The sequence below is a fragment of the Dermacentor silvarum genome, chromosome 1, assembly GCF_013339745.2.
Source record: "Dermacentor silvarum isolate Dsil-2018 chromosome 1, BIME_Dsil_1.4, whole genome shotgun sequence".
NCBI classification, from domain to species: Eukaryota; Metazoa; Arthropoda; class Arachnida; order Ixodida; family Ixodidae; genus Dermacentor; species Dermacentor silvarum.
In genome coordinates this window covers 106,423,088-106,447,967 of record NC_051154.1, presented here as the reverse complement: position 1 = coordinate 106,447,967, position 24,880 = coordinate 106,423,088, and the positions used below count along the sequence as shown (strand labels likewise).

The 24,880-nt window shown below is 44.3% G+C and overlaps 1 protein-coding gene across 1 annotated transcript in view; it reads right to left on the bottom strand.

The window, feature by feature from the left end:
• LOC119434362 (leucine--tRNA ligase, mitochondrial-like) overlaps nucleotides 1-24,880 on the bottom strand; it is an 89,393-nt gene that overhangs the window by 40,504 nt on the left and 24,009 nt on the right. Inside the window, exons 7-8 of the mRNA XM_037701534.2 lie at nucleotides 11,924-12,067; nucleotides 7,848-8,205 (exon numbers count right to left, since the gene is read on the bottom strand). Coding sequence (XP_037557462.1) covers nucleotides 7,848-8,205; nucleotides 11,924-12,067 — 502 coding nt within the window. The remainder of the gene's footprint in view (nucleotides 1-7,847; nucleotides 8,206-11,923; nucleotides 12,068-24,880) is intronic.

Sequence of the window (24,880 nt, the reverse complement as noted above, 5' to 3'; positions counted from 1 at the left end):
GGGACTGATGGACGAGCTCAGCCTGACTGTACTCAACGAACCGGCTTTGCACACCAGAATCGGACAGGGAGTGTGCCGCGACACATCCCCCGACCTCTCCGTCTGGTCGGGCGCGGACGTGGTCACTTGGTCGAACTCTTTCGAGGACCTGGGGAGTGACCACAGAATCCTGTGTGTGACCGTGGGAGAGAATCAAAGCGAGGAGGACGTCTGCCGAAAGGCAAGAATCGTGGACTGGGATAGATTCCGGAAAAATAGAGAACGAGACAAGAAGGAGGGCCCGATTTAAGACATCAGCGAATGGTGCAGAGAACTATTTGCGAACGTAGAGAAAGCCACCGATGAGATCGAATGGACGGACTGGCGACAAGAATCCCCCAAAGAAGGAGGAGACAGACCCGCGGAGCTGGGGACGACGACGCTCCCCAACCGCCCAGAGTGGACAGCCGGCTGGCACATCTCGTTGCGGCCAAGAAATTCATGCAACGGAGAGCGAGTAAGCAAAAACTCAGCAGGAAGATACGCAAGAAGATCGCCGAAATCAACCGGGAGATCGAGACGCATTGCGGCCGCCTGTGCGAGCAAGAATGGCAGGAGCTGTGTGACACGATGAATGGCAACATGAGCGCGGGACGCACCTGGAAGATTCTCAGGCACCTGCTCGACCCGGGAAGCACCAGAACGGCAACCCGTACAGAGATGGCCAAGCTGCGACACAAGTACAAGGATGACCTGGAAGCCTTCGCGGAGGAGATCGTGCAGACGCACCTCGCTCGAGCGGAAGGGAAGAGTCACCCCGAGAACCACGGGGCTCCCAACGAAGAGCTGGACACGGACTTTTCCGTGCAGGAAATTAGAGCGGTCCTCCAGCTATTGAAGACCAAATCGGCACCCCGTCCTGACAGGATCACCAACAAAATCCTGAGGAACCTGAACGACGATGCCATCGAGAAGCTCTATGAGTACATCAACTCGTGCTGGAAGCAGGGCCGAATTCCGCAAGAGTGGAAGTCCGCGGATGTTATACCGAAGACGGGCAAACCGCTAGAGGTCTGAAACATGAGGCCGATCTCCCTCACGTCCTGCGTCGGGAAAGTGATGGAGCATGCCTGCCTCAACAGGGTGACGACGCTCCTCAAGAAGTAGGATGCCTTCGGCACCCACATCATCGGTTTCCGGAAGGGACTTTCCACGCAGGACGCCATGCTGCAGATCAAAGAACAGGTTGTGAAGGCTCCGAGCACTCACGTGCGCGCCTTGCTCGGGCTAGACCTCAAAAGCGCCTTCGACACTGTGAAGCACATGGCCATATTGGACAAGATCAGCCGACTCGATCTCGGGGCGAGGTTCCACCAATATGTCAGCAGCTTCCTGAATGGGCGCGAGGCGACAGCCAAGATCGATGGGGCCACGCCGCGAACGGTCCGAATGGGTGGTACGGGAACGCCGCAGGGCCCCGTACTCACCCCCATGCTTTTCAACCTCATCATGATCGGCCTGCTGGAGTGTCTCGACGCGATAGAGGGCATCAATCACATGATCTACGCAGATGACGTGACAGTGTGGACCACGGAGAACACGAGCGTCGGCAAAATGCAAGACCGGCTGCAGCGGGCCGTCCGGGAGGTGGAGCGGCACCTTGAAGACACGGGACTCGTCTGCTCACCCGACGAGTCAGAGATCCTACTCCACAGACCGCGCAAGAAAGGACCCCTCCCGCAGAGCGTGCTCGACGCCCGTCGTTTGGGTGTCCACGTCACGACGAGGGAGGGGACCCTAATACCGACGGTGTCCAAGCTGCGAGTGCTCGGCCTGTGGCTGGAAGAGAACGGTGCCAACCGCGAGCTGGTTGCCCGACTGCAGAAGAAAGTAGCCGCCGCCACGCAGCTTGTGCGGAGGGTCGCGAACAAGAGGAAAGGAATGAAAGAACACAACGTGACGAGGCTGATACAGGCGTACGTGCTGAGCCATATATCGTACGTCGCCGCGTATGCCGACTGGAACAGGAGGGAAACCGACAAGCTGAATGTGGCGATCCACAGGGCGTTCAAGACCGCCCTGGGGGTACCCCAGTACACGCCAACCCACAGGCTCCTCAAGCTGGGTGTACACAACACGCTGGAGGAGGTTGCCAAGGCGCAGAGAATAGCGCAGCTGGAGAGGACTGTCGGGCACCAAAACGGGAAGACGAATCCTCGACCTGCTCAGGATTCGATATCGTGAGGTGCGGTGACTGAAGGAAACACTGCTACTGGAAGTCAGGGACGCCATACAGACGGAAAACATGCCGAAGAACATGCACCCTGTGCATGACGTGCAAAGATGTAAACGAAGGGCGGTAGCAATCCTCGAGGAGCACGGAAGACGAGAAGGCGTCCTCTTCGTCGATGCAGCCAGGTACCCGCAGCCTGCCGGTAATGTTGATGGTGACGAGGGACGACGACCACCACTGCCACTACAACGAAATGTGCGAGGCGAACCGGGGATGCTAACACCACCATCGCTACTACTACTACGACAAAAACAGCAGCAGCAACAGCGGCAACATCAACGACACGGCCGGCTGACGGCGGCGGAGCCCGCCTTCTCCATGGCGGTCGTAGATACAAAGGGAAGGATCCGAGTCACGGCATCAGCGAGGCTGCTGTCGGCCGAAGCAGCGGAGGAGATGGCCATAGCCCTCGCGGTACTCCACGGAGGTACGGAGGATAGCCTGATCATAAGCGACTCCAAATCAGCGATCCGAAACTACACCAAAGGTTGGGTGTCCACAGATGTGGCGTGCAAGCTCAATTCCAAAGCCAGGGACTTCGTGTCCGGCACCATTACGAACAAGTCCCTCAAATGGTTCCCCGCGCACGTCGGGGAGCTTGGCACTAAAAAAGACAACAGCCGCGACAACAACAATACTAACGGCCGAAAACACACCGGCATCCCACCCAAACACAACGAGCGTGCCCATCTCGTCGCGACGCAGCTTACCCGCCGCGACACGATCACCCAGAGGGCAGCCGCCGTTGTTGTGTGGGACCCCAGCGAAGGAGTTACCAACACAAGCCAAATCACGGCGGACGGAGCTGGGGGCCACGGGGACACCAACCGCGATAATGAGGAGTTCCTGGCCTCGTACCGAGAGGTTCTTGAACACTACAGTAGAGCACTGCACGGGCCTGATTTTTCGGCCCGAGCCCGGCCCGGGCCCGCTTTACGAGGCCCGAGCCCAGCCCGGGCCCATAATACAAAGCCCGAGCCCGGCCCGGGCCCGGGCGTACATGACCGAGACCAGCCCGGGCCCGGCCCGGGCCCGACGTTCATTACTACGCTTTGCTAGCGCCCGCGTGTGCATGACCAGGCCCGGCCTGTAAGAAAAAAATTATTTTTTTTTACTTACAGATTGTACTGTATCTGTCAGCCTCACCTTCTCAAGGTTTAATCAGCTGCAGTATATAAGCAATAAAAGGCCGAAATCTTTGTTTCTCCCACGGGAACATCAGTAATCCGGCCCATTGGCTGTGCTACTATTTTTCCGCTGGTGCACATGCACTTACCTTGATTTGTACGATATGGTTCTATGATGACATTTAGCATGCAAATATACAGGGCGTTTCATTTTAGCTAAACCAAATTTTTAAAGATTGCCTGTGGCAGATAGCACAGTTATAATCCTTGATCTAAACTACTCGATGAGGCGGCCATTACTTCCACGAGAAATCAAAACGCCTAATTGAAGAATTAACATAATTACGCTAATTAATGTTTTAAATAATTATTTTATGGCACATCTTTCAATCTACGAATTATAGCCGCCGAGTTCGCAAGGCGTATCCACTTGGAACGAATTCTCAGGACTAAACCAGTTTCAAGATAATAATTTTCAAAGTACCCGACGAAATCAATCAAATCAAATCAACTTATTGTCCAGTTTACATGCTGGACGGTCAGTTTGGACTAAAAGCCACATATGTAGCTTGACGTGACGCAAAAGACCAGACAAGGCAATAGTACAGCAAACAGTGTGCACACATGCACAATAATTCCTATATATTTCCAGCTATCGCTGGAATCCCTCATAGACAAAATAGCTATGAACGCAAAAACAAAGCATAGTTGCGTCACGGCGAGTTAACAGAATTGGAAAAAGTTTTAACAGAATACATTTTAAACAACACTACAATAACAATACTAGCTATACAAAACAACGCAACACCAGCTATACTACATAGCATGAGACTGAATTTTACAAGAATAAAATTTGCTAAGAAAACGAAACAGGATTTGCATTATATACTCAGAACCATACACAAACGCAGAATAATAATCACATCAGATACATTACAAGCGACCTAAGTGTCAGCTGAGTTCTTTCTTACTGAAATTGCCGCCATTTTTGTATCTGTTCAAAGTGAATGGTAGGTAATGTATTAACGACTGATGCTTATAGAGTGTTTTGAAGTATGGAATTGACCATATCTCAGGATTTCTTGTGTTCGCATTAATGCGACGGCGCTCTAAGGAGGCTTATTGTTTTATGTAGTTCCAAGCTAATTCTGACATGGATGGCCTAATGGATGGTCAAAATGCCTAATTGAATATTTAACATAATTACGTGAATTAACTTTTAAATAATTATTTTACGGCACATCTTTCAAACTACGAATTATAGCCGCTGAGTTCGCAAGGCGTATCCACTTGGAACGAATTTTCAGGACTGAACCAGTTTCGAGATATTACTTTTCAAAGTGTACGACGAAATGCATAGGCGTTCCAGTTAACTTTTTGAGGAAAACACTGTTGTATGCATTGAAGCTCAAAAGTAACTGGCCTTAGCGCTAAAATAATGCCATAGTATCGACACTGGTAATAGTGCGATCGCAAAAGCGGTAACATAGAAATGGTTTGAGGAGTGGTTCTTTGTATGATTTATTTTTCCTTACGCGGAAACAATGTTCGTTTTTGCGGAAAAGAAAAAAAAATTTTCGTAGCTTGCACTGCCGGCGCAATCCTAAAGAGACAGTGGAGCTGATGGTCACCTAGCTAGTCCTGGCTTTTGGGCTAGACTAAGCACTACCAAGTCATCCCCAGCATTTCCCGGAATTTATTTATTATTGATTGATTATCGATTAGCTATTGATTGGCTATCGGTTGTCTATTGCAAAATATTGGCCACGTATTTGTGATAGGCTAAGCACTACCAAGTTATCCGAATTTATTGATTATTGATCCATTATCGTTTAGCTATTGATTGGCTGTCAATTGGCTATCGCAAGGTATTGGCCACGTATTTGGGCTAGGCTAAGCACTACCAAGTTATCCCCAGCATTTTTGGGAATTTATTGATTATTGATCGATTATCGACTAGCTATTGATTGGATATCAATTGCCTATCGATAGGCAATTAGACCCCACCATTTTTAGCTAGACTTATCCAGGCTCAGCTTCGCTAGTTCACAGGTTTATGTGCCATTGCGCTTGAACCCTTTCTGCACTGCTTCCAGGATTGGCCCACATTTTTGGATTCAGCGGACACATTAGACCCGGCTGAAACAGCTCCGCTGTTAAAAAATGAGAACTTCATCTGTTTTACTATTTTCTTTGATAAGATATAGTCATCTAATAAGATATACAGTCAAGAGAGCGGTGTGGATCTGAGAACAAACGGGGTTAACCGATATTCTAGTTGACATTAAGCAGAAAAAATGGAGCTGGGCAGGCCATGTAATGCGTAGGATGGATAACCGATGGATCATTAGAGCTACAGAATAGATACCAAGAGAAGGGAAGCGCAGTCCAGGACGGCAGAAAACTAGGTGGGGTGATGAAGTTAGGAAATTCGCAGGCGCAAATTGGAATCAGCTAGCGCAAAACAGAGTTAATTGGAGATCGCAGGGAGAGGCCTTCGTCCTGCAGTGGACATAAATATAGGCTGATGATGATGATAACAGCAATCTTGCACGTATGCATAACGGTCGCGTGTGCTCAAAGGCCTACTTAGGCCCTTCAATGAGCGGGCCCGAATCTGGCCCGGGCTCGTGGCTTCAAGCCCGAGCCCGGCCCGAGCCCGCCAACAAACGTTTCGGACGGCCCGGGCTTTCGGGCCGGCCCGGGCCCGTGCAGTGCTCTACACTACAGGAAAGAACGTATGAAATATCCACAACCCCACGGGTGGCTGGACAGGTCCCAGGCAGTCGACCTGAGGCGGTTGCAGACGGGCACTTTCACCAACCCCTATTACCTGCACCGCCTGTGGCCCGCGCTGCACCCGTCGCCCGGCTGCCCGTGGTGCGAGCACGAACGGGCTGATATGGCCCATATACTTTGGAAATGCCAACGCCATGAGGAAGGACCAAGAAGAATGGGGAAGACAACAGCAGGACCCTCTGAAGCGGGGCGCCTCGCTGAGAGATGGCAAGCCGCCCTCCTCAGCGAGGCACCCAAGGACCAGGAGTGGGCCGTCCAGCGGGCCAGGGCCATTGCCGAGGATCTCGAAAGATTTTTCTTCTGCGATGGACTCCTGGCAGTCTAGCCCCGGGCACCAACAGTCATAACCGTTGGACAAATAAAGTTTATTCCTATCCTATTGTTCACTGTGTATAATTGTTCCCCACTCCCTTCTGTAATGCCTTCGGGCCTTAAAGGTATTGAAATAAATAAATAAACATGCAAAGTGAAAAATTATAGAATTCTGTTTCTACAAAAAATTACCGTTCATATTCTCTTAGTAGCGCTGCACTTCTGCCATAGAACAATAAAAGCTGGTTAAAAACAACCCTTATGAGTAAACTTTTCTCAAGAGTTATGCTGTAATAATTGGATAAATAATGATGCAACTGGGAAAAAAAAAAAGCGTCTGGTGCAACCTAATTAAAAAATATATCCTTGTGTATAGCTTTACATTTAAGACCTTGCAATTTAAACTTGACGCTAGAAAATACAGTGACAAGGCTTTAATTATTACCAAAATGATATCTTGTTTCCTTGTGCCTTTCAATACGGCTATGAAAATCATGCTACATTTCACACAAAACATAGTGGAGGCCAATTGACATAATTCAGAACAAGCTTTTCTAACAGTAGATTTAGTGCACAAGTTTTCTCATTAAAGGAAAAAAAATACAGCTGACTTCCATTAATTTGACCCTGACCAGACAGTGACAATTAGTTAAATTGTATAAAAGTAATCGGTCTTTGCCATTAGTTTAACATATCAGCAGGACACTACTGCAGTGTCAGCATCCAGCTTCTGCTAAACATAGGCATGCATAGAGCCTAAACAGGCATATAGGAAAAATTTGACAAAATTCACAACCTTCCAGCACATTGCCAACCTGGTCAAACTGCCACTTACAGCATGCAAATGGTAATCACGTGTCATGGATCACGAAACCCACCTAGTAGTCAACACTGACAAAATTTCCAAAGTGCTGTCGAGAAGCAGTAAAAGATCAGTATCAGCAGGAAATAGCATCTTCTCAATGGCATTGATGTCTGTGCCATCTAGATAAGCCCTTTTGTACTGCTGTTTTCCTTTCTTTTCCCCTTTTGTCTCTGAGCAAATAACATGCACATTGGTAACAATTTTTGTCTTCTGTTAAGCACAAAGGTTCATTTACAGCTAGGGTTACACATCAGTAGTGACATTATGGTCGGAGTTCAGAGGTATGCACATTTAACTGGAAAATCTTTCAAGACATATGAATAACTTGCGGCCCCTAGGGGAGGTGACTCTACGAAGTCACATTTTCTTTTCACTTGACTGATATTTAAAAATATGCAAGTTTGAGCTAGCAAGGATTTGCTATATGTTATGTGCCTGCCAGATGCTAAATAACAGACTAAGCAACACTTACCCAAATGGCAATTAGTGGCCCGAGGAAACTCAAAATTGTTGGACACCAGCACTGGAATTTTCTTTCCCGAGATGGGGTTGAGTGCATAATATTTGCCCTTTCCTGCAGCACTGCTAGAGCAATTTTCAATGGATAATGCCATGCTGTGGTCTGGTGAGAGGGCCACAAATGTCACTGCACCCAAGAACTCGGGCTCCTCAGTCCACACGCGCAAAAGGTCTGAATGAGGGTTCCCATTGCTGTCGATGACACTCCATTCAAATGAAAATCCGGTGCAATCTCCAATCCAGCCACGCTGAAGAGGACCCACCTCATCCCAATTGTTGCGTTCAGAGTCACGAAGACCCAGGAGAAGGTCCTGAAAGCAGAAAGGTATTAGAAGATAAAGGCTTGGAAATTAATAAAAGGTACAGCCAGCCAAATCTCTAGCTGGCTCGTGTGAACACAGATTTTCTGTCTACCAGCACCTTAGCACAGGAACCTAACAGATGACCTTCCTATCTGCTCAAGCTTTGTGAGGATGAGCCTAACCTTGACTGTTTTGCAATCTCACTCCATCGTAATGTGCTGAAAAGCAGAAAAAACAGTGCTCATGTGAGCTAGCTAAAGGTTTAGCTGGCTGTACACAAACACAAATACTTTGAGCCTACCTGCCATACCCCACACCATTTAAGTGCTGCATGTGCGCATAGAGGTTGTTTGCAGTGCATGAAAAATCTGAATGGGTCACACAAATGTGTATACCATTGCTCCTACTTCTTTAACAATGCATTGAGCCAGTTATAGCTATGGAGCACATGCATGAAATGGAGAGATATATCCTGAGGATGCACTCTCAATTAGCCACTTTCACTTTTCTGTGACATAACATGCAGCACAGATTCCTAGAGCTTTCACTTCAGTTTCATGACAGCCATGTATGCTGGTTGTACTGTACTCAGAGTGGCAAGCCATTGCTGCTGTACACTTGCACACACACCAATTGAGTTAGTGAAAAAATTGGTGGCATTGCAAACTCAGTGAAGAAACCTGTATGCGCCACATAAGGCACCTTCATATGTTGAGGTAACAAGCTGCAGCCTTATCCCAGCCACTAATTACGTATGTTGGTGAGATAATGCACAGAACGGCTAAGTCAGGGACAAAGAAAGGCTGTATTCAAAAGGAACGCGCAGCTAAAGATTACTAAAGAGCACCTGTGATTTCATATGTGAATGGAACATCTTGAAGAAAATAGGCGAATCAACTGTGTTTAGGTGGTACTATCTGCACATAAAAAGCTGTCAGAATGAACTGCTTCAGCCAGTATAACATTATACAGGGATGACAGAAAAGAAGCAAAAACACTGCTGACTAGCACTGTTTTCTTTCTGTTTTCCCTGTGTAACGCTATGCTGGCCAAACCAGTCGATATGTACACTAGCCCAGCAAAATGTCAAAAACGTGCATTAGAATGTCTCCAGTGGCCAGGGAAAAGAAAAGGTGAGGTTTTAAACACTGCAATGGATAAGGTGGCTGTGCGTAAGGTGTGTTTATATATAATTCCACTCTCATGTGGACAAATCTAGAGAAGGAAAACCAGCGCGACCTCAATTAACACCTGCAAAAGCATGAAAATTAAAGTATGTAAAGGTACAGGTGGGCCATTGGTTGATTGTTGTCACAAGTCCATATTTTCATATTTTCAAAAAATGATAATTTTATATTGCAACTTCGACCAGTATACTTGGCTGATTGTGACATGGTGACCTTGATGCGGTTAAGTGCACTGTCAATTACATTGACAGAAAAACATTGCATTTTCTTGAATGGGAGCATGTGTAATCATGTTTGATTGTGCACATGTGAGAGGGGTATGCTATCCCAGTGTGTCATCATGTGGTTTTGCAACTGGTGTGGTTCACAAAAGTTTAATTTACCTTATTTTATCATATGTATGTTTTTTTATGCTCTTTGAGCTCTTTTTCATTTGTTTAGTGACAATGGGCTACCTATATAACAGCCAGCCTGCTTTGCAATAAACTGTCCCTGAAAGTTTCACTTGTGTTCATCCATTTTTGTTTCATCCTTGTTTTTTTGTTTGCGTTACACACAACTAGGGATTTACACTAACTAGCATGCTCGCATTGCTTACTAAAGATTTTTCACAATTCAGTTGCGGAGTTCACAAGTTCAAAATTTTCAGTCTGCTTTGATGCTGCCTGTTTTTAATGATGCTGAAGATGCAACATATGTTCTAAAACAGAATTTCAGCCAACATAATTTGGGTATGAAAGGGATTTACAAACTCACATATGAATCAAATCCTCCTTTTCTAGTTGCAACATTAAAGAAGGGGGCTGACTCTTCCTCTGATAAATACAATAGAACTTCATTTTACACTTAACGGTAACTGGAAAATTATTTGAACAAAATGGAGTTTACACTAAAGAGAGCCCCTATTATAGTAGCACTCGATAGTGTGCACAGCACAGTATCTCTGAGCACTAGTGTAGGCCTTACCATGCATTTTTCGAAGCACTGTCTCAGAAATTACAGATCACAGAGTCAATTCAGTTGGAGCGGATATGGTAGGCATTACCAAGTCATGACTGGCAGCTTACTGCTATCCGTGAAAAGAAAAGTGTACAATCATTGCATTCTACTGGTACTTATATATGGGGCAGAAACTTTGAGGTTAACAAAGAAGCTTGAGAAGAAGCTAAGGACCGCACAAAGAGCGATGGAACGAACAATGTTAGGTGCGTAGCGTTAAGAAACAGAAAGACAGCGGTGTGGATTAGAGAACAGACTGGGGTAGCTGATATTCCAGTTGAGATTAAGTGGAAGAAATGAAGTTGGGCAGGCCATATAATGTGTAGGGAAGACAACTGGCAGTCTATTACAGAATGGATGCCAAGGGAAAGGAAGCACAGTCGAGGATGGCAGAGAACTAGGTGGTGAGACGATATTTGGAAATTTGAAGGCACAGCCTGGTGTCAGTTGGTGCAAAACAGGGGTTATTGGGGATCGATAGGAGAGGCTTTCGTCCTGCAGTGGACACAAAATAGGCTGATGATGATGAGTGAATGTGGCTAATTCAAGCTGGGAACATAAAGAGAAGGTCAAGCACACTGGCGTGCATCTGTGGACTACGTGTAGTAACCTACGGCGGTAGAGGCAGCTACCGGTGGCCACTGTGCGTGATTGCAAAACAACACGGCAGCCGCCCCAGGCCACCCATTTCAATACAAAATTCACTCTTGTCACTTGCTCTCGGTCATGACAGCAAGAAATAAATAGTAAAATCACCCACTGCTTACTTCCATCTCATGCCAAGGATGAAGTATTAGCACCATTTTGTCATTATTGAAATCAACCGTTCATCAGGCAGTGAGCCCTGAATGTGTTTTGATTTCTACTCATCAGATGGCGTCACAGTATTTAGGGCTGGTTATATGTTGGCAAGGCGGAATGCTCTAAAAGCCCAATTCTTCACCCCATGATTAGTTCACTTAAATGCTGAAGCGCAATATGCAATGACAGCATGCTGAAACTTTTGACGCACAACATGTTACTTTGGTATTATGTATATCACGTATCATGGGCCCAACACATCACCTATCATGGTAACATATCACATAGCGTACACAGCTAAAAAGCTCTATTTCCGTGATATGCAATGTTACGGTGTCTAGCGACGCACTGGACTTTGACCTTTGGCTCCGGTCTGTACGAAAGGCAGTCTGTGGGACCTAGAAATTTTGTTTTAAATAATCGTTGCGCAATTTTCAGAGCTCAAATTTGAGGGAGCTTTCCTTTATTAAAAATCCATGAAGATCTGCAGGGTCAACCGTCTAGTTCGAATTATCCATCAATTCATATTAAGAGATTTTCAATTATCGGGATTTCACTGCATGCTACACTGTCCAAAGGCACAGCTTTCTCTTCAGAAGTAATTCTGAAATATTGCCAATAATCTTGCTGGGAAATGTGATTGGAACAAAGGCGTTGACCTCACAACAACCAGTAGACTAAGATTGCTCGCAAGCAGTAAGCACTAGGCAATGAAAGAATTGAATAAGTAAAGAACATACCTTGGAAAGATAGGTAGTGCGAATGAACCACTGCCGGAGGTTTTTCTTTTCGACTTTGGCACCTGAACGCCAGGAGCAGCCTTCAGCATCTACCTGCTCATCTGCCAGAACTGTCTGGTCCACGGGGTCCCAGTGGACAACTGCCTGCACAATTAAGTTCAATTTAGTTTATTCTGGATTTTACCACAAACAGCAGTTATGAGTTAGGAAATGGACCGATCCTGTTCACTTGTCACATTTATGCATAGCATAATTTAACATAAAGAAAGATGGACTTGGACATCTTTGGCATCTTTTAAGTGATTTACTGCACAAAGCAGTTGATGGCATAACAATACCATGATAATAATAGCTGCGGTACGACAATGGCAGCGTGGCAAAGACAGCTGCATGATGACAATAATGATGACAACTATGATATAGGTGGAATAATGATGATGGCAGCAATACAACAATGACAATGATGAGGGCACAACCGGGGCTTCCAAACTAACGACCATGCCTGCATTCTACTGCTCTCATCCCCCCATCGCACTCTAACAACGCTAAATAATAAAAAAAAATTTTTAATTATGGGGTTTTACATGCCAAAATCTGCCACCAGCACGTGCTTCACGGCTATTGTGGTACCAACCACGCAGCCGTCAGCCAGCGATATCGACCTACCCATGAGCTTGTGTCCTGTCATCGACCGTGACTGCTTTGTCCAAGACTTCGCAATCAACACTGGAACGACAAGCCTCTACTTCTACATGGCACCCTCGGCAACAGAATCAGCATTGCTAGGACACTACATAAGCACCCAGCACACCCAAGCTCCTTTCAGTGGGCATGGGAAAGCAGCTGCAATGGTTTCCGTAAACAAGTCCTGCTTTTTCGTGCAGGTTAGTCCGAGTCCCTTTTTTTCCAAACGTTCTAACAACATTGCATTGCTGCTATTCCCATGCCCAAGTGTGTTAGCCTCTATTGTGATTGAGTACATTCATGTTTGTAAAATGCTCTTGCTCAGTGGTGACGTTGAGCTCAACCCGAGTCCTCTCGAAGGTGAATGTTGCAAACAGCACAACGACATACTAGCTGCAATCTCAAATCTGCCTAAGCACTTAGACACTTGTCATGATAATCTCATAAAATCAATTGATGAAGTAAACAAAAATTAAAGAATACTCAAATTCTAAGGTATCCGATCTTACATCACGATTAACTGCTCTTGAAGGCAAAGTGAACTGCCTTGAAAATATTCATGCTGACTCAAATATAGAGCAGCTAGTGACTACAGCCATTAGGAATGAGAGTGCATTCCTACAAGCTCGGTTAGACGATCAGGAAGACCGCGCCCGAAGCGACAACCTTATATTCTACGGCATTAAAGACTCTGCTACTGAGACGTGGGCAAGCGTAGAAGTAAATATTCGCAAGCTGCTTTCTGAGATGTTTAATCTGCAGTTGTCAGATAAGGGAATCGCTCGTGCGCACAGACTTGGGTCATTTATCCCAAACAAGTGTAGGCTCATAATCGTGCGGTTTTCCTCATGTAAAGCTAGAGACAACATTTTGTCTCAGAAATCAAAGCTTCGGGGCACAGCTATCTCTGTTGGAGAGGATTTTTCAAAAGCCACCTGCACAACGAGAAAAAAGCTGCTAGACTTTGCGAAGGCAACTGGACAGCCATATACAATGCGCCACAGTAAGTTGATTGCCAACAAAACTATTTACGCCAATTGCCCTGTTATGAACATAATTTGCGAACGCAAGGCAAGCAACACAACGTTAACCAATCGTGCTCTTTCTCAAACGTCAAAAGCACAGGCTGGTCCTTCGCAGAAATAGCTAAAGAATGCTTCTTCTCAGAGTACTACCATTTTGTCATGCAATATACATAGCATAATCAATAAACACGATGCCCTCTCGTCACTGGTTGACACCTGCTCAGCAGACATCGTTATTTTAACTGAAACTTGGCTCTCGGCGAAAATAGATAGCTCAGAACTTTTAAACTGCGAAAAAAAGTACAACTTTTATAAATGTGATAGCGGCATGCGTGCAGGAGGCGGCGTATTAATTGCGGTGAGTGATGACTTCACTTCTTTCAATGTTCCCATTTCATCAGCATTGGAATTCATCTGTGTATGCATCCATCTTAACCACAAGGACGTCATCTTTTGTGCCTGTTATCGCCCTCCGAGCATGCCAACAGGTTTTTACTTCGAACTTTACGACATTTTGCACAAGTTACAAGTGAGGTACCCTGCAGCGCCCACTTTTCTTGTAGGAGAATTCAATTTTCCTACTGCGTCATGGAATGACCCTAACCCTGTGGCGAATAGCGGTTCCTCACAATGTGAAGCATTTGTTAACACCTGCACTGATTTTAATCTCACTCAATTAGTTAAGCTGCCTACCGGTATGACGTCTTCGAGTGCAACCAACCTAGATTTATTACTAACCTCTCACTCATCAATGGTACAATCAGTATCACTTTTGCCAGGTTTAAGTGATCATGCTGGCATACCTCTGTCAAAAAAAGCAAGTGACTCCAATTGGGAAATTTCCAATCGTAAATTAGTACATAACTGGACCAATTGAACCAACTGGAACGTGACCAATTGGTTTTTGTTGGAGTGACCAATTGGTACCAATTGGCTGGAATGACTAATTGCACCAATGGGCAATACCAATACACATATATACCCCTCAAAGCAAACCTAAATAGGATTCCAGCTGTCAGAAACAGGTTTGCTATAGCCTTAGTACTGCATGCATATATAGCTATAACTCATTCCAGTTTCCTTGAATGGGTTCATAAACTGAAAGTATGATTTCCCAGTTGGTTACATTCTAGCTAGTTTATTACAATGGGTAGTACAATTAGACTCAGTTGGGAATGTAAGGTGGGCCTAGCTAGTTCAAACTGGCAAGTCCAATTGGACTCAATTGGTTGCATCCCTGACTCAATCGTAACCAATCTGGAGGTAAGGATTTCCAATGGGCCCAGTTGATTCCAATTGGCAAGTCCAATCGGACTGAATTGGTTTCACTTTGACTCAATCGTAACCAGTTGGAACTAGGGATTTTCCAATTGGTTCCTACTGGTCCCAGTTGATTCCTATTGGAAAAGCTAATTGGAGTCAATAGTTTTTTTTGACTGGGACAGTTCGATTTATTGAACACTTCACCACGTGGACCTAAAGCTGTGAAGTCTATCAGAGATTACATGAGAGGAAACTTCAGTTTGATAAATGCTGAGCTTGAAATTTTATTGCACGAGCTTGTATCATGCTTCCCTGATAGGTCTATACACGATAAGTGGCTTCATTACAAATCAAAAGTATTTGAGCTTACTAACCACTACATACAACTTTGCAAAATCAAAGGAAACAATCACGCACCTTGGTTCACACCATCGCTGAAACGCTTGCGCAATAAGAAGCAGTGTCTCTACAGAAAAGCCAGGTTATCACCTGCCCCTGCACGTTGGGCATTATATCATGCTACAGAAAGCGAGTACACGCATGCTCTGTCACTTGCTAAGCTTAGTTTTTTTTTTAAACAATGCTTCCGTCTCGATTAATATCAAATCCATGAAAATTTCGGCAAGTGGTAAACAGTCATACCAAACAAATAGTCGAATTAACCACTGCCAGAGTTGTTGTCTCCAGGGATGATCGTTGCTCTGTACTTAATACTGCATTCTCGATGTCCATTTCTTGATACTGAACCAATTTCATTTCCTGAAATTACTGCATATAATTTTTCCCTATGGACTCTCTCATTATAGATTTTGCTGGGATAAGCCACCTAATGCGGAACATAAAGCTTTCTTCCCCTGGTGTAGACAATATAAACCCAAAGTTTCTCAAAAATACTGAAACCTACTCATCCATCATACTTTCTATGATTTTCTTGCAGTCCCTAGAACATGGTGTGCTCCCGGACAATTGGAAGATTGGGAAGGTGGTTCCCTTGTACAAGACCGGTAGTAAACATAAGCCTGATAACTACACACCCATTTCACTGACTAGTATACCTTGCAAACTCATGGAGCACATCATTTATTGTCATCTCATAACATTTTTGGAAACAAACTCTTTCTTCACAACACACCAACACAGGTTTAGGAAAAATTATTCCTGCGAGACACAACTTTTGTCTTTTACTAACGACTTATTCCCTGCTCTGGATCGTTCTTTCGTCATAGACTACATTTTCATAGATTTCGTGAAAGCATTCGATTCGGTATGTTTAAGCATAAATAACTACTCTTTAAACTATGCGCGCTTAATTTATACCCCAACATACTAAAATGGATAGAGTGCTTCTTGTTTGGGAAGATGCAATTTGTAACAGCTAACGACCATAACCCTGCTCCTTGTCCTGTAACATCCGGAGTACCAGAGGGGTCAGTTCTAGGACCCTTGCTCTTTCCTGTATACAATAATGACCGGCCTAACAACATTTGTTCATCCATAAAACTGTTCGCGGATGATTGCATTATTTATCGTGAAACGTTAACTGCGACTGACCATTTCACACTTCAATCGGACCTAAATAATATAAATGCATAGTGTGCGACTTGGTTAATGAAACTGAATATTAATAAATATAAGGCAATGAGAGTTACTTGGTATACTTCTCACGACATACCATGTACCTATTCTCTTAATAACGTTACCCTAACTAAGGTTTCCACTTTCCTTGGTATTTATATTTCTCAGAACCTTTCCTGGCAAACTCGTGTTGACCACATAACTAGTCATGCTAGTCATACTCTTGGTTATATCAAACATAATTTTAGTCTATCTCCCATCAACTTAAAACTCTTGCTTTATAAAACACTAGTCAGGCCCAAGCTTGAATATGCATCTTCCGTTTGGGGTCCTCATGTCAGTTCACTTAACCTTGGCATAGAAGCGATTCAGAACCGTGCAGCACATTTTATTTTATCTAACTACTCACGTTCAGCAAGTGTCACTTCAGTGAAATTCCATCTTGATTTGCCTAACCTGTCACTTCGTCGTAAAATTTCACATCTCTGTCTATTTCAAAAAATCTATCATTACAATCCTACTTTAAGCGACTCTCTCCTTTTGTTACCACCATTGTACATTTCTTCCAGTAACGATCATAAGTTGAAGGTTGACGTGTCATGTTGCCGCACTAACCTTCGTTTCAATTCCTCCATTCCCACAACGAGCAGCGACTGGAACCACCTTCCCGCTTCCATTGTTTCAACTGTCAATGCCCATGAATTCAAAAAAGCCTTTGTTAACAATTTGTTGTAACTCTACTATGCCGCTAAAATGTGCATTATTTTTTGTTTTGATACCACCCACTCCTCTCTGTAATGCCTCGGCCCTGAGAGAAAATAAATGAAATGAAAAACCACCATCTGATTATGAGGCACGCCGTAGTGGGGGACTCCAGATTAATTCCGACCACCTGGGGTTCTTTAACGTGCACCTAAATCTAAGTACACGGGTGTTTTCTGCATTTCGCCCCCATCAAAACGCTGCTGTGGCCAGGATTTGATCCCGCGACCTCGTGCTTAGCAGTCCAACACCATAACAACTAAGCAACCACGGCGGGTACTCTAACGACTAGTGCACTATTCTGCTCACTGTGCTAAAGCACTGCGCTAAATACAAAACATTCATACAAAACATAAATATATCCATATTATTAAGTCTCATGCTAACATGCAACTTGCTTTTGCTTACATTAATGCAACATAAAAATTGGTGACACTTCATAATTTCCAACACAGAGAGGCACAGCTGCCCATTTCCAGTTACAATATTTGCAAATGTTGCAGAATAGCGCAATGGATGGCGCAACTTTCATTTTAAGCCCATACTGAAGCAGTCAACTTACTACTGCACTTAACCCTTAAGCTGCCACTCCTGAGATAACTTGGAGACTCATCCCCACACACTGCCTGCTACCCCAGATTATACTTTTCTTTTTTTTTTTTAATTTTAAGTGCATTCCCTGCCTCTATTGAAGCAGCTCATGCACAAAATAATGTTATAAACCCATTGTGCCATATGTGAAGAGGCCAGCTAAACCCATAGAACTAGATTAAATTTATGACAGTACGTGGGGCACATATGTCTCGGTTGCTCTGTTGCTTCATCTCAGCAGGGCAGCCATAGTGAGTCAGCATGGCAGGTATGTCTTTGTTTTGAAAAATGAAGAAATTTATGAACTGTTGATGAATTCTGACTCGGCTGAAAACATTGATGAGGAACCAGCATCTATCTATGTTCGCTGAACCAGCACGTGAAAAACACCCGTCACAGGGTCAGCAGGAGTCAGAAAAAAACCCCGGCAGTAAAAGGGTTAAATACCCCCTGCCCCAAATCCTACTCTAGAGTGCTTACTTCAGAAAGGTACATGAGTAGCTACAATCAAAGTGCATGATATTGACAAATCACAAATTTATGGGAGCTACTGATCTATTTTTTGCTTAGACAGCAAGTGAAATGGTAGTATGCACATTTCCGATACTATTTAGAACGGATTCAGCTTACATTCTGCAGTTCAAATGTTTTTTCAACATTTTACAGTTGAAAGAACATTCATTTTGTCTAGCCGTAAAATATTTTGTCAGACATCAGTACTGAATGTTAATCACTAAAGTCCTAACCACAGAAAAAGCATGGCAGAAAATTTTTTGCATATTTAAAGCATTATCTCATTTCCCACTACCACAAAGAAAAAGGTAAACTTCTACTGGGTTTAATACTTGTGCGATCAGAAAGTGCCTTCAAATGGCTGTTTGCGGGAAGCATGCATTTGGTCAAATATGATAAAACGAATAAAATCCGAGGACACCTAAGCACTTCTTATGAGTTGTGAATGCGAAAGTATTAATGTCCAAATGAATGCCACTGAGCGGCCCTTCGAGTTTTGCACTATGAGTAATGTTTGCATTATTGCTCGTTCTGCCTGTCATGCACTGGGAGAGTTGACGACAACGGTGGATTTCACTGCCTGCCTCTTCACTCGTTTTGCTGTATTCTCCCACTCCCTTACTTTGTCTGCGGTGTACTGGCGCAGACGGCCATGTTTCGCTACTGTCAAGGTTGCGGCCACCGACAATGTAGATGCTTCAGACTCCATAGTGGTGCGTATTGCCCGAGCCAGCAAGCATGAGCCAGTGTCGCAGCCAATGGGAAGTTAGGTGCTGTTTTTTGTTGCTACAGATGCCGCGGCTTTTAAAACAGTCATAGCAGGAGATCTATCTTGAAGAGCAGGTTCCATGTATCACAACCCACTCGTGGGTCTCGTGTCATGAACCTCAGGTAAGCCATGCCCCACCAGTGAATTGCCCATTGGGCACAGACCTAACGTCTGTATGAAGGGGGTGAGAAGTAAAGGTCAGCTCCAAGGGTAATGAAGAGACAAGACAGGAAGAGCGTTAGTCCCTTTGAGCTGATCTTTATTTCTAGCACCTGCTCATGCTTGTGCGCCTCTTTCATTACAACTACATATAATGTTTCACTTAATAAATCATATGTAATTTGAGATATGGAGAAGCTTATGCCGATAGGAGTTACTATTTCAAATTTTACACGGAAGTTTTTGCACAGTGTGCAACACCTGTAACAAAATGGCATTGTGAATTCAGAAGAATTTGTCAAGACACGGTACGGTATATTGTGTGATATTATGCTCTTCAATAATGCTTGCTGACAATACTATCCACTTACATTATTTCAACGTCCCTGAGACATACAAAATGAACTCTAGGTATCTGATAATTGAATTAAATGACGAGTTTGACAAAAGCTGTGAAACAAACATTTGGTCAATTGAAATATCTTATGATTATGTTGCACTTGTGCTCAGAGGAAGCATTGAACTGACATTCTTGAACTACCAATGAAACAGTAAAGTGTGCACAGTAATGTCTCCTTAAGGGAAGAATTGCTCCAGCAGTCTCAGCCCAGCTTCCACATGACTTCCAAGACCAGTTCAGCCTACTGTGATTATGCAGACACTGCCAGTGGCTCACAATCTCCTAGCTTTTGGCAGTAAAGGAAACTCACTTATGGTACATCCAACTGGTTCCTACCATGTTATGGCTCAGAGTGAAACAATATGGAGCACGACAGAGACTAGAGCCAGTGGAATCCTCCAGCAGGAAGTATTTAAATGTGTTGCGCATGAGCGGAGTTATCGACAATAATAAATTACCCTTAGACCCCTTTGCGGTGCTCCCACTCCTTCCTTCATGCCATGCACACTGGAGGCTGCGGAGGTATGGGCCATTCCACTCTATACGACACCAAGGTGTTGTGTTTCTTTTTTCATTAATAATGCTACGGTCACTACTTATGATGTTGGCATAATGACTTCATAATTCATAGTACCTCAGTTAGCTTACAATAAAGTTGGTATAGCATTCATGCAGAACCCACCCGAGAATTTCTTGAGCTGACAGCAGTGCTGTAACATACAGCACAGTCAGTGGAGGGAGTACCTTTTAGTGAAACATGTTGCAGTTTTAAGGTACAGTCGAACCTGGATATATCGAATCAGAAGGGGATCACAAAAACGTTCGATATATAGGTAATTCGGTACATAGAATATTAGGCACTAAGGCAAACAGCAGCTTACCAATTGGTGCGTCTGAGGGCCGCTAAGTTACTGCACGCAACTCAGTAAAAAAAAAGGAAGCACACTTTATTTACCGGCAAAAAATTGCTGGATCACTTTCAACTTCATTGCAAAGTTCAAGTTGATTCTTTTCTTTACACTTTCAGCGGCCATCACTTGCAGAAAATGAGCTCACGAATAGGCACTCAACCCACATGACACCATGAAAATCGGAAAGAAGGAATGTTGATGTTCAAAGTAGGATGCGTGCTAGCACAACAGCTCGACGGGGCTCAACTGACTGCTCTCCACCTCCAGGTGCCAGAAGACCTCAATGTGCAAAAAGAAATGCACATTGAGGTCTTTGGCGTGGCGCCATGTTCGAATGTGCTGGTGAATGGGTGTTCTATATACGAGTGCACCAGCCCTATACATTTGCATGGGAGTTTCAAGGGGATTTTACAAGTGTTCGATATATACAATAATTCATTATGAGTGGGTTCAATATATCCGGGTTCAACTGTACTGCCTTTCATAGCTGATCGAAGTGTTTATGTCCTGCTTGAGCCAAATGAATATGTGCAAATTTTTTTACATAGTTGGACAACGAGGTGCTTGGACAACAATGGGCCATAGGCTCCTGACACTGCCCAGGCGGTGCGTCGGAGCAAGAACCATCAGCGCCTCGTGCGGCAAGTTGAGCCAACACTGGCACGGAGGGACCGGTCTGCCCGCGTTGTGCTAGCAGGGTGATTCCACGAGACATCAACAGACGTCCAAAAATTTACAGTTTAGATTCCATTGAATATTTTATATTTTATGCGCATATCACTCGGTAGCACGAAAGTGAACTTGGTTTCTTTGCCAAATGGAGGAAAAAAATAGCAAAATTCTTCAGTGTGGAGGCGCTATTTTCATGAACTGGGCATTCTCGCAAATTCACAACAATGTGAAATACTAAATATTACCGCTACAAAAAATATATTTTTTTGTGTAAAACGCGAGCAATCACTGGGAGCACTGTTGGCGCTTGTCTATAATGAACTACGACTGTGTGGTGTGCGCTCAACCCTCAGCCCAAAAGCGGCCTGTCTGTTTTGAGGACGTTCACACCTGATACTAGCAGACGTGAACGTCCTCAAAACAGACAGCGCCTACCAGCATGAAGTGGAGGAAAAAATTAGGGTGCACTAGATTGACTCTGTAATTAATCCACATCAGATCCAGAGCGAGCTCTGCCCTCAGGTTCATTTTTTTATATAAAATGTACGATAACGGTACCATCGCCAATAGGTGGTATCTAAACGATTGTTCCTATGACGTATTACCTGCTCTGCAATTGCTTCCAGCCAATGCAATCAGCAAAAGCATGACGTTCGAGATTAGATTGTGTTACCCAGAGAGAGCTATCGCTGGGGCATCAATTTGGACACAACCTATACTTGAAACACCGTAATCTAAAGCATCGCCTCCGAGATGGGGATCGCGGCGCCCAATCTCAGAGTTGTCAAACAGAAGACAGCTGTTGAGCAGACGACAGCACACCCGAAACAGCCAGAGTCTACGTAGCTTCTTCTGGTTAAGGCGGCGGCCGCACCGCCAGGAACTTTCAACTTATTTCACTTCACTTGCTCCATCTGCCACCACCTCCCGTGGACCCACTCCCCATTTTACTACACTCTACCAACTCGATCAAAAGAGACGACTTTTACAACAGCCTCATCTGTAAGCGTGAACAAAATATGGGCGCAAATGATGATCGAGTAGAGGCATCAGTGCACGAGTTTACGTCAGAAAGCTAGACATTCTAGAAAGACGCACTTGAAATCATAATTCGAGTATAATAAAATTGCCTTTCTGTCACAATCATCATCAAGTCTAGGCAAGTCAGAGGCTTATGCACATTGTTTTTAGCCCGATGGCCCTCTTTCTTAGCACCTTACTGCATCCTGGTGAAGCTCTTATTTCGACCACCTATATTGTCACTATAAACAAAATAATGCAACATGTTTTTTAATATTCTTTTTCCAGTGTCTGCGAACAGCTGTTTACGAGAGTTTGAAAAAAATTAACGATGGGGTTTCTTGTATTTTGATTTTTAAAGAGTTCATTTCATCAAAACTTCACATTTGAGGCAAACTGTAAAAATGGTAAATTGTGATACAGCCAAAATATTCACCACAATTGTTGAATAGGTTAAGGTCTCACAGTCCACTAAATTTCAAAAGGCTACATGAATTGGTTTAGTAGATAAAAATTCGTAAATATAGCAACTTTTGAAAAGTGTAGCAAATTATAAAATTTCTCTAAAACACTTCCACTTTGCACAGAAGCCTCAAGCAATGCTAGCTGACTCTTCATTATGTATGCATTTTACACAAAAAAATGTATTTTTTGTAGCGGTAATATTTAGTATTTCACATCGTTGTGAATTTACGAGAATGCCCGGTTCATGAAAACAGCGCCTCCACTCTGAAGAATTACAGTATTTTTTTCCTCCTGAAGTATCCATTTGGCAAAGAAGCCAAGTTCACTCTCGTGCTACCGAGTGATATGCGCATAAAATATAAGATATTCAATGGAATCAAAAATATGAATTTTTGGACCTCTGTTCATCTCTCGTGGAATCACCCAGCATCGAAACTGCATGCATGCTCTTGCTTAGGGCAACAGAAATGCCATGAATTTTTCTTTGTGACTTCAAGGCAATAGCAAAATTATTTGCTTCAACCTACAAGCAATGCTGTAGGTTGAAGAACGTCTCTCGAGAACACCGAGAACGTCTCTCGCTGTTTCACACCGAGAGACGTTCTCGGTGTGAAAGAGCACATATTTTTCTTCTGCTCGAGTAGCAACATTCGAAGCGAAGGAAACACACATAAAGTGTTTTTTCGGATGACGCCACACCGTATATGAAGCTATGCTTTGACATAACAATTCAAGAGACACGGCGAGCATGACTCGGCTTGGTATTCGAGTAGCTCGCTCTTTCATGGCACTGCTTCGATGCTCTTGCGAGCCCTCCATTTTCGCTTACATTGTTGTGCTCAAAGTGATTAGCTGCTTCTTGAGCTAATGCACAAAGGTAATGATGAAGTGTGCCCATTACATTCACGCCATTGAAATGTCAATGCATTTCGCTGGATCACTGCTACTCCGACCACACACTAAAGATAGCGAAATGGAAAACTAAGATTTCAGGCTGCATGAAGGTAGACATAAATAGAGATTTTTGTAATACGGGCCCCGCCTCAAGGTGGACTTCTAGTGCATTATTATTATGCATTGCCGCACTATCGCAAGTCAGTTACAGGCATCACGCTAACCAAAGGTAATTGAAAAATATGAATGGAAATAACTAATTTCAAGTTAATTGTCTCGAGTGAATCGGTCCGTTTAGCCAGACACCTCCGCTCCAAATGAACAGCACCTCCCAGGCTTCACTGGATGCTGAAGTAACAGGAGCCTGCCCTGGCCGTCAGCATGAGAGCAGAAAGGCGATGAAGGCTATTAAGCATCGGTGGGGGAATCGAGCAAGCCATCACATCGCCCGGAGCAATATCTAGAGAAGACATGTAGTATTTTACATCAACCTCGGTTTATTAAACAATTTTCTCGCCCTAACATGGCAAAGAGGACATCTTAACCAAGCCTCTTCGGACAGGCAAAAGAATGATGTAAACGTCCAGCGATGCCATTATGAATGTGAATGACAAGCACTGAAAATGGAGTCGCCGGTGATTTGAGGACTGCCAAATAAACAAGGCCCACGATGCAAAACGGAGAGCGCCGACACACGTGTTTCAAAAAGATGCATTCTGTTATGAAACACGCCAATACCATGCTCTGCCCCAACCGGTTTCAAAGCTGTGAACTGCGCTGTCTTACAGGGTGCCTACTCTCCCCCCCCCGTTTGTCCAATAGTTACGCTTCTGCTGTGACAGGTGGTATGGACCTCGCCTGCAAACTCCACTGTTATGAGCATATAGGCTTGGTCTGGCTGTATGCATCAAGAAGTGCTAATCCTGCCATGCATCTCTTATTGATTGAAATGTCATCCCATTTACAAGCCCAAGCGGACAGCGTCACGAAGAGCTACACAGATGCTGCCCAGTGCATATATGCCCAGTATGCTATAAGGGTACTTGCTGGAGCTTGGCGCGTTGCAGCACTCAATGTAAAACTTTCACATCAATGTGTTTGCCTCTGCAGGCAACGAATGCACATGTGCATCAAGTTTTTTACTCATTTTGGGCACTGTGCTTGTTGAAGTGCGTTCCACAGTACTAAAAAAAAGTTGAATATAGCACTTCCACTACACAAGTTAAAATGGCAAACCTAGAATAAGCTATGACA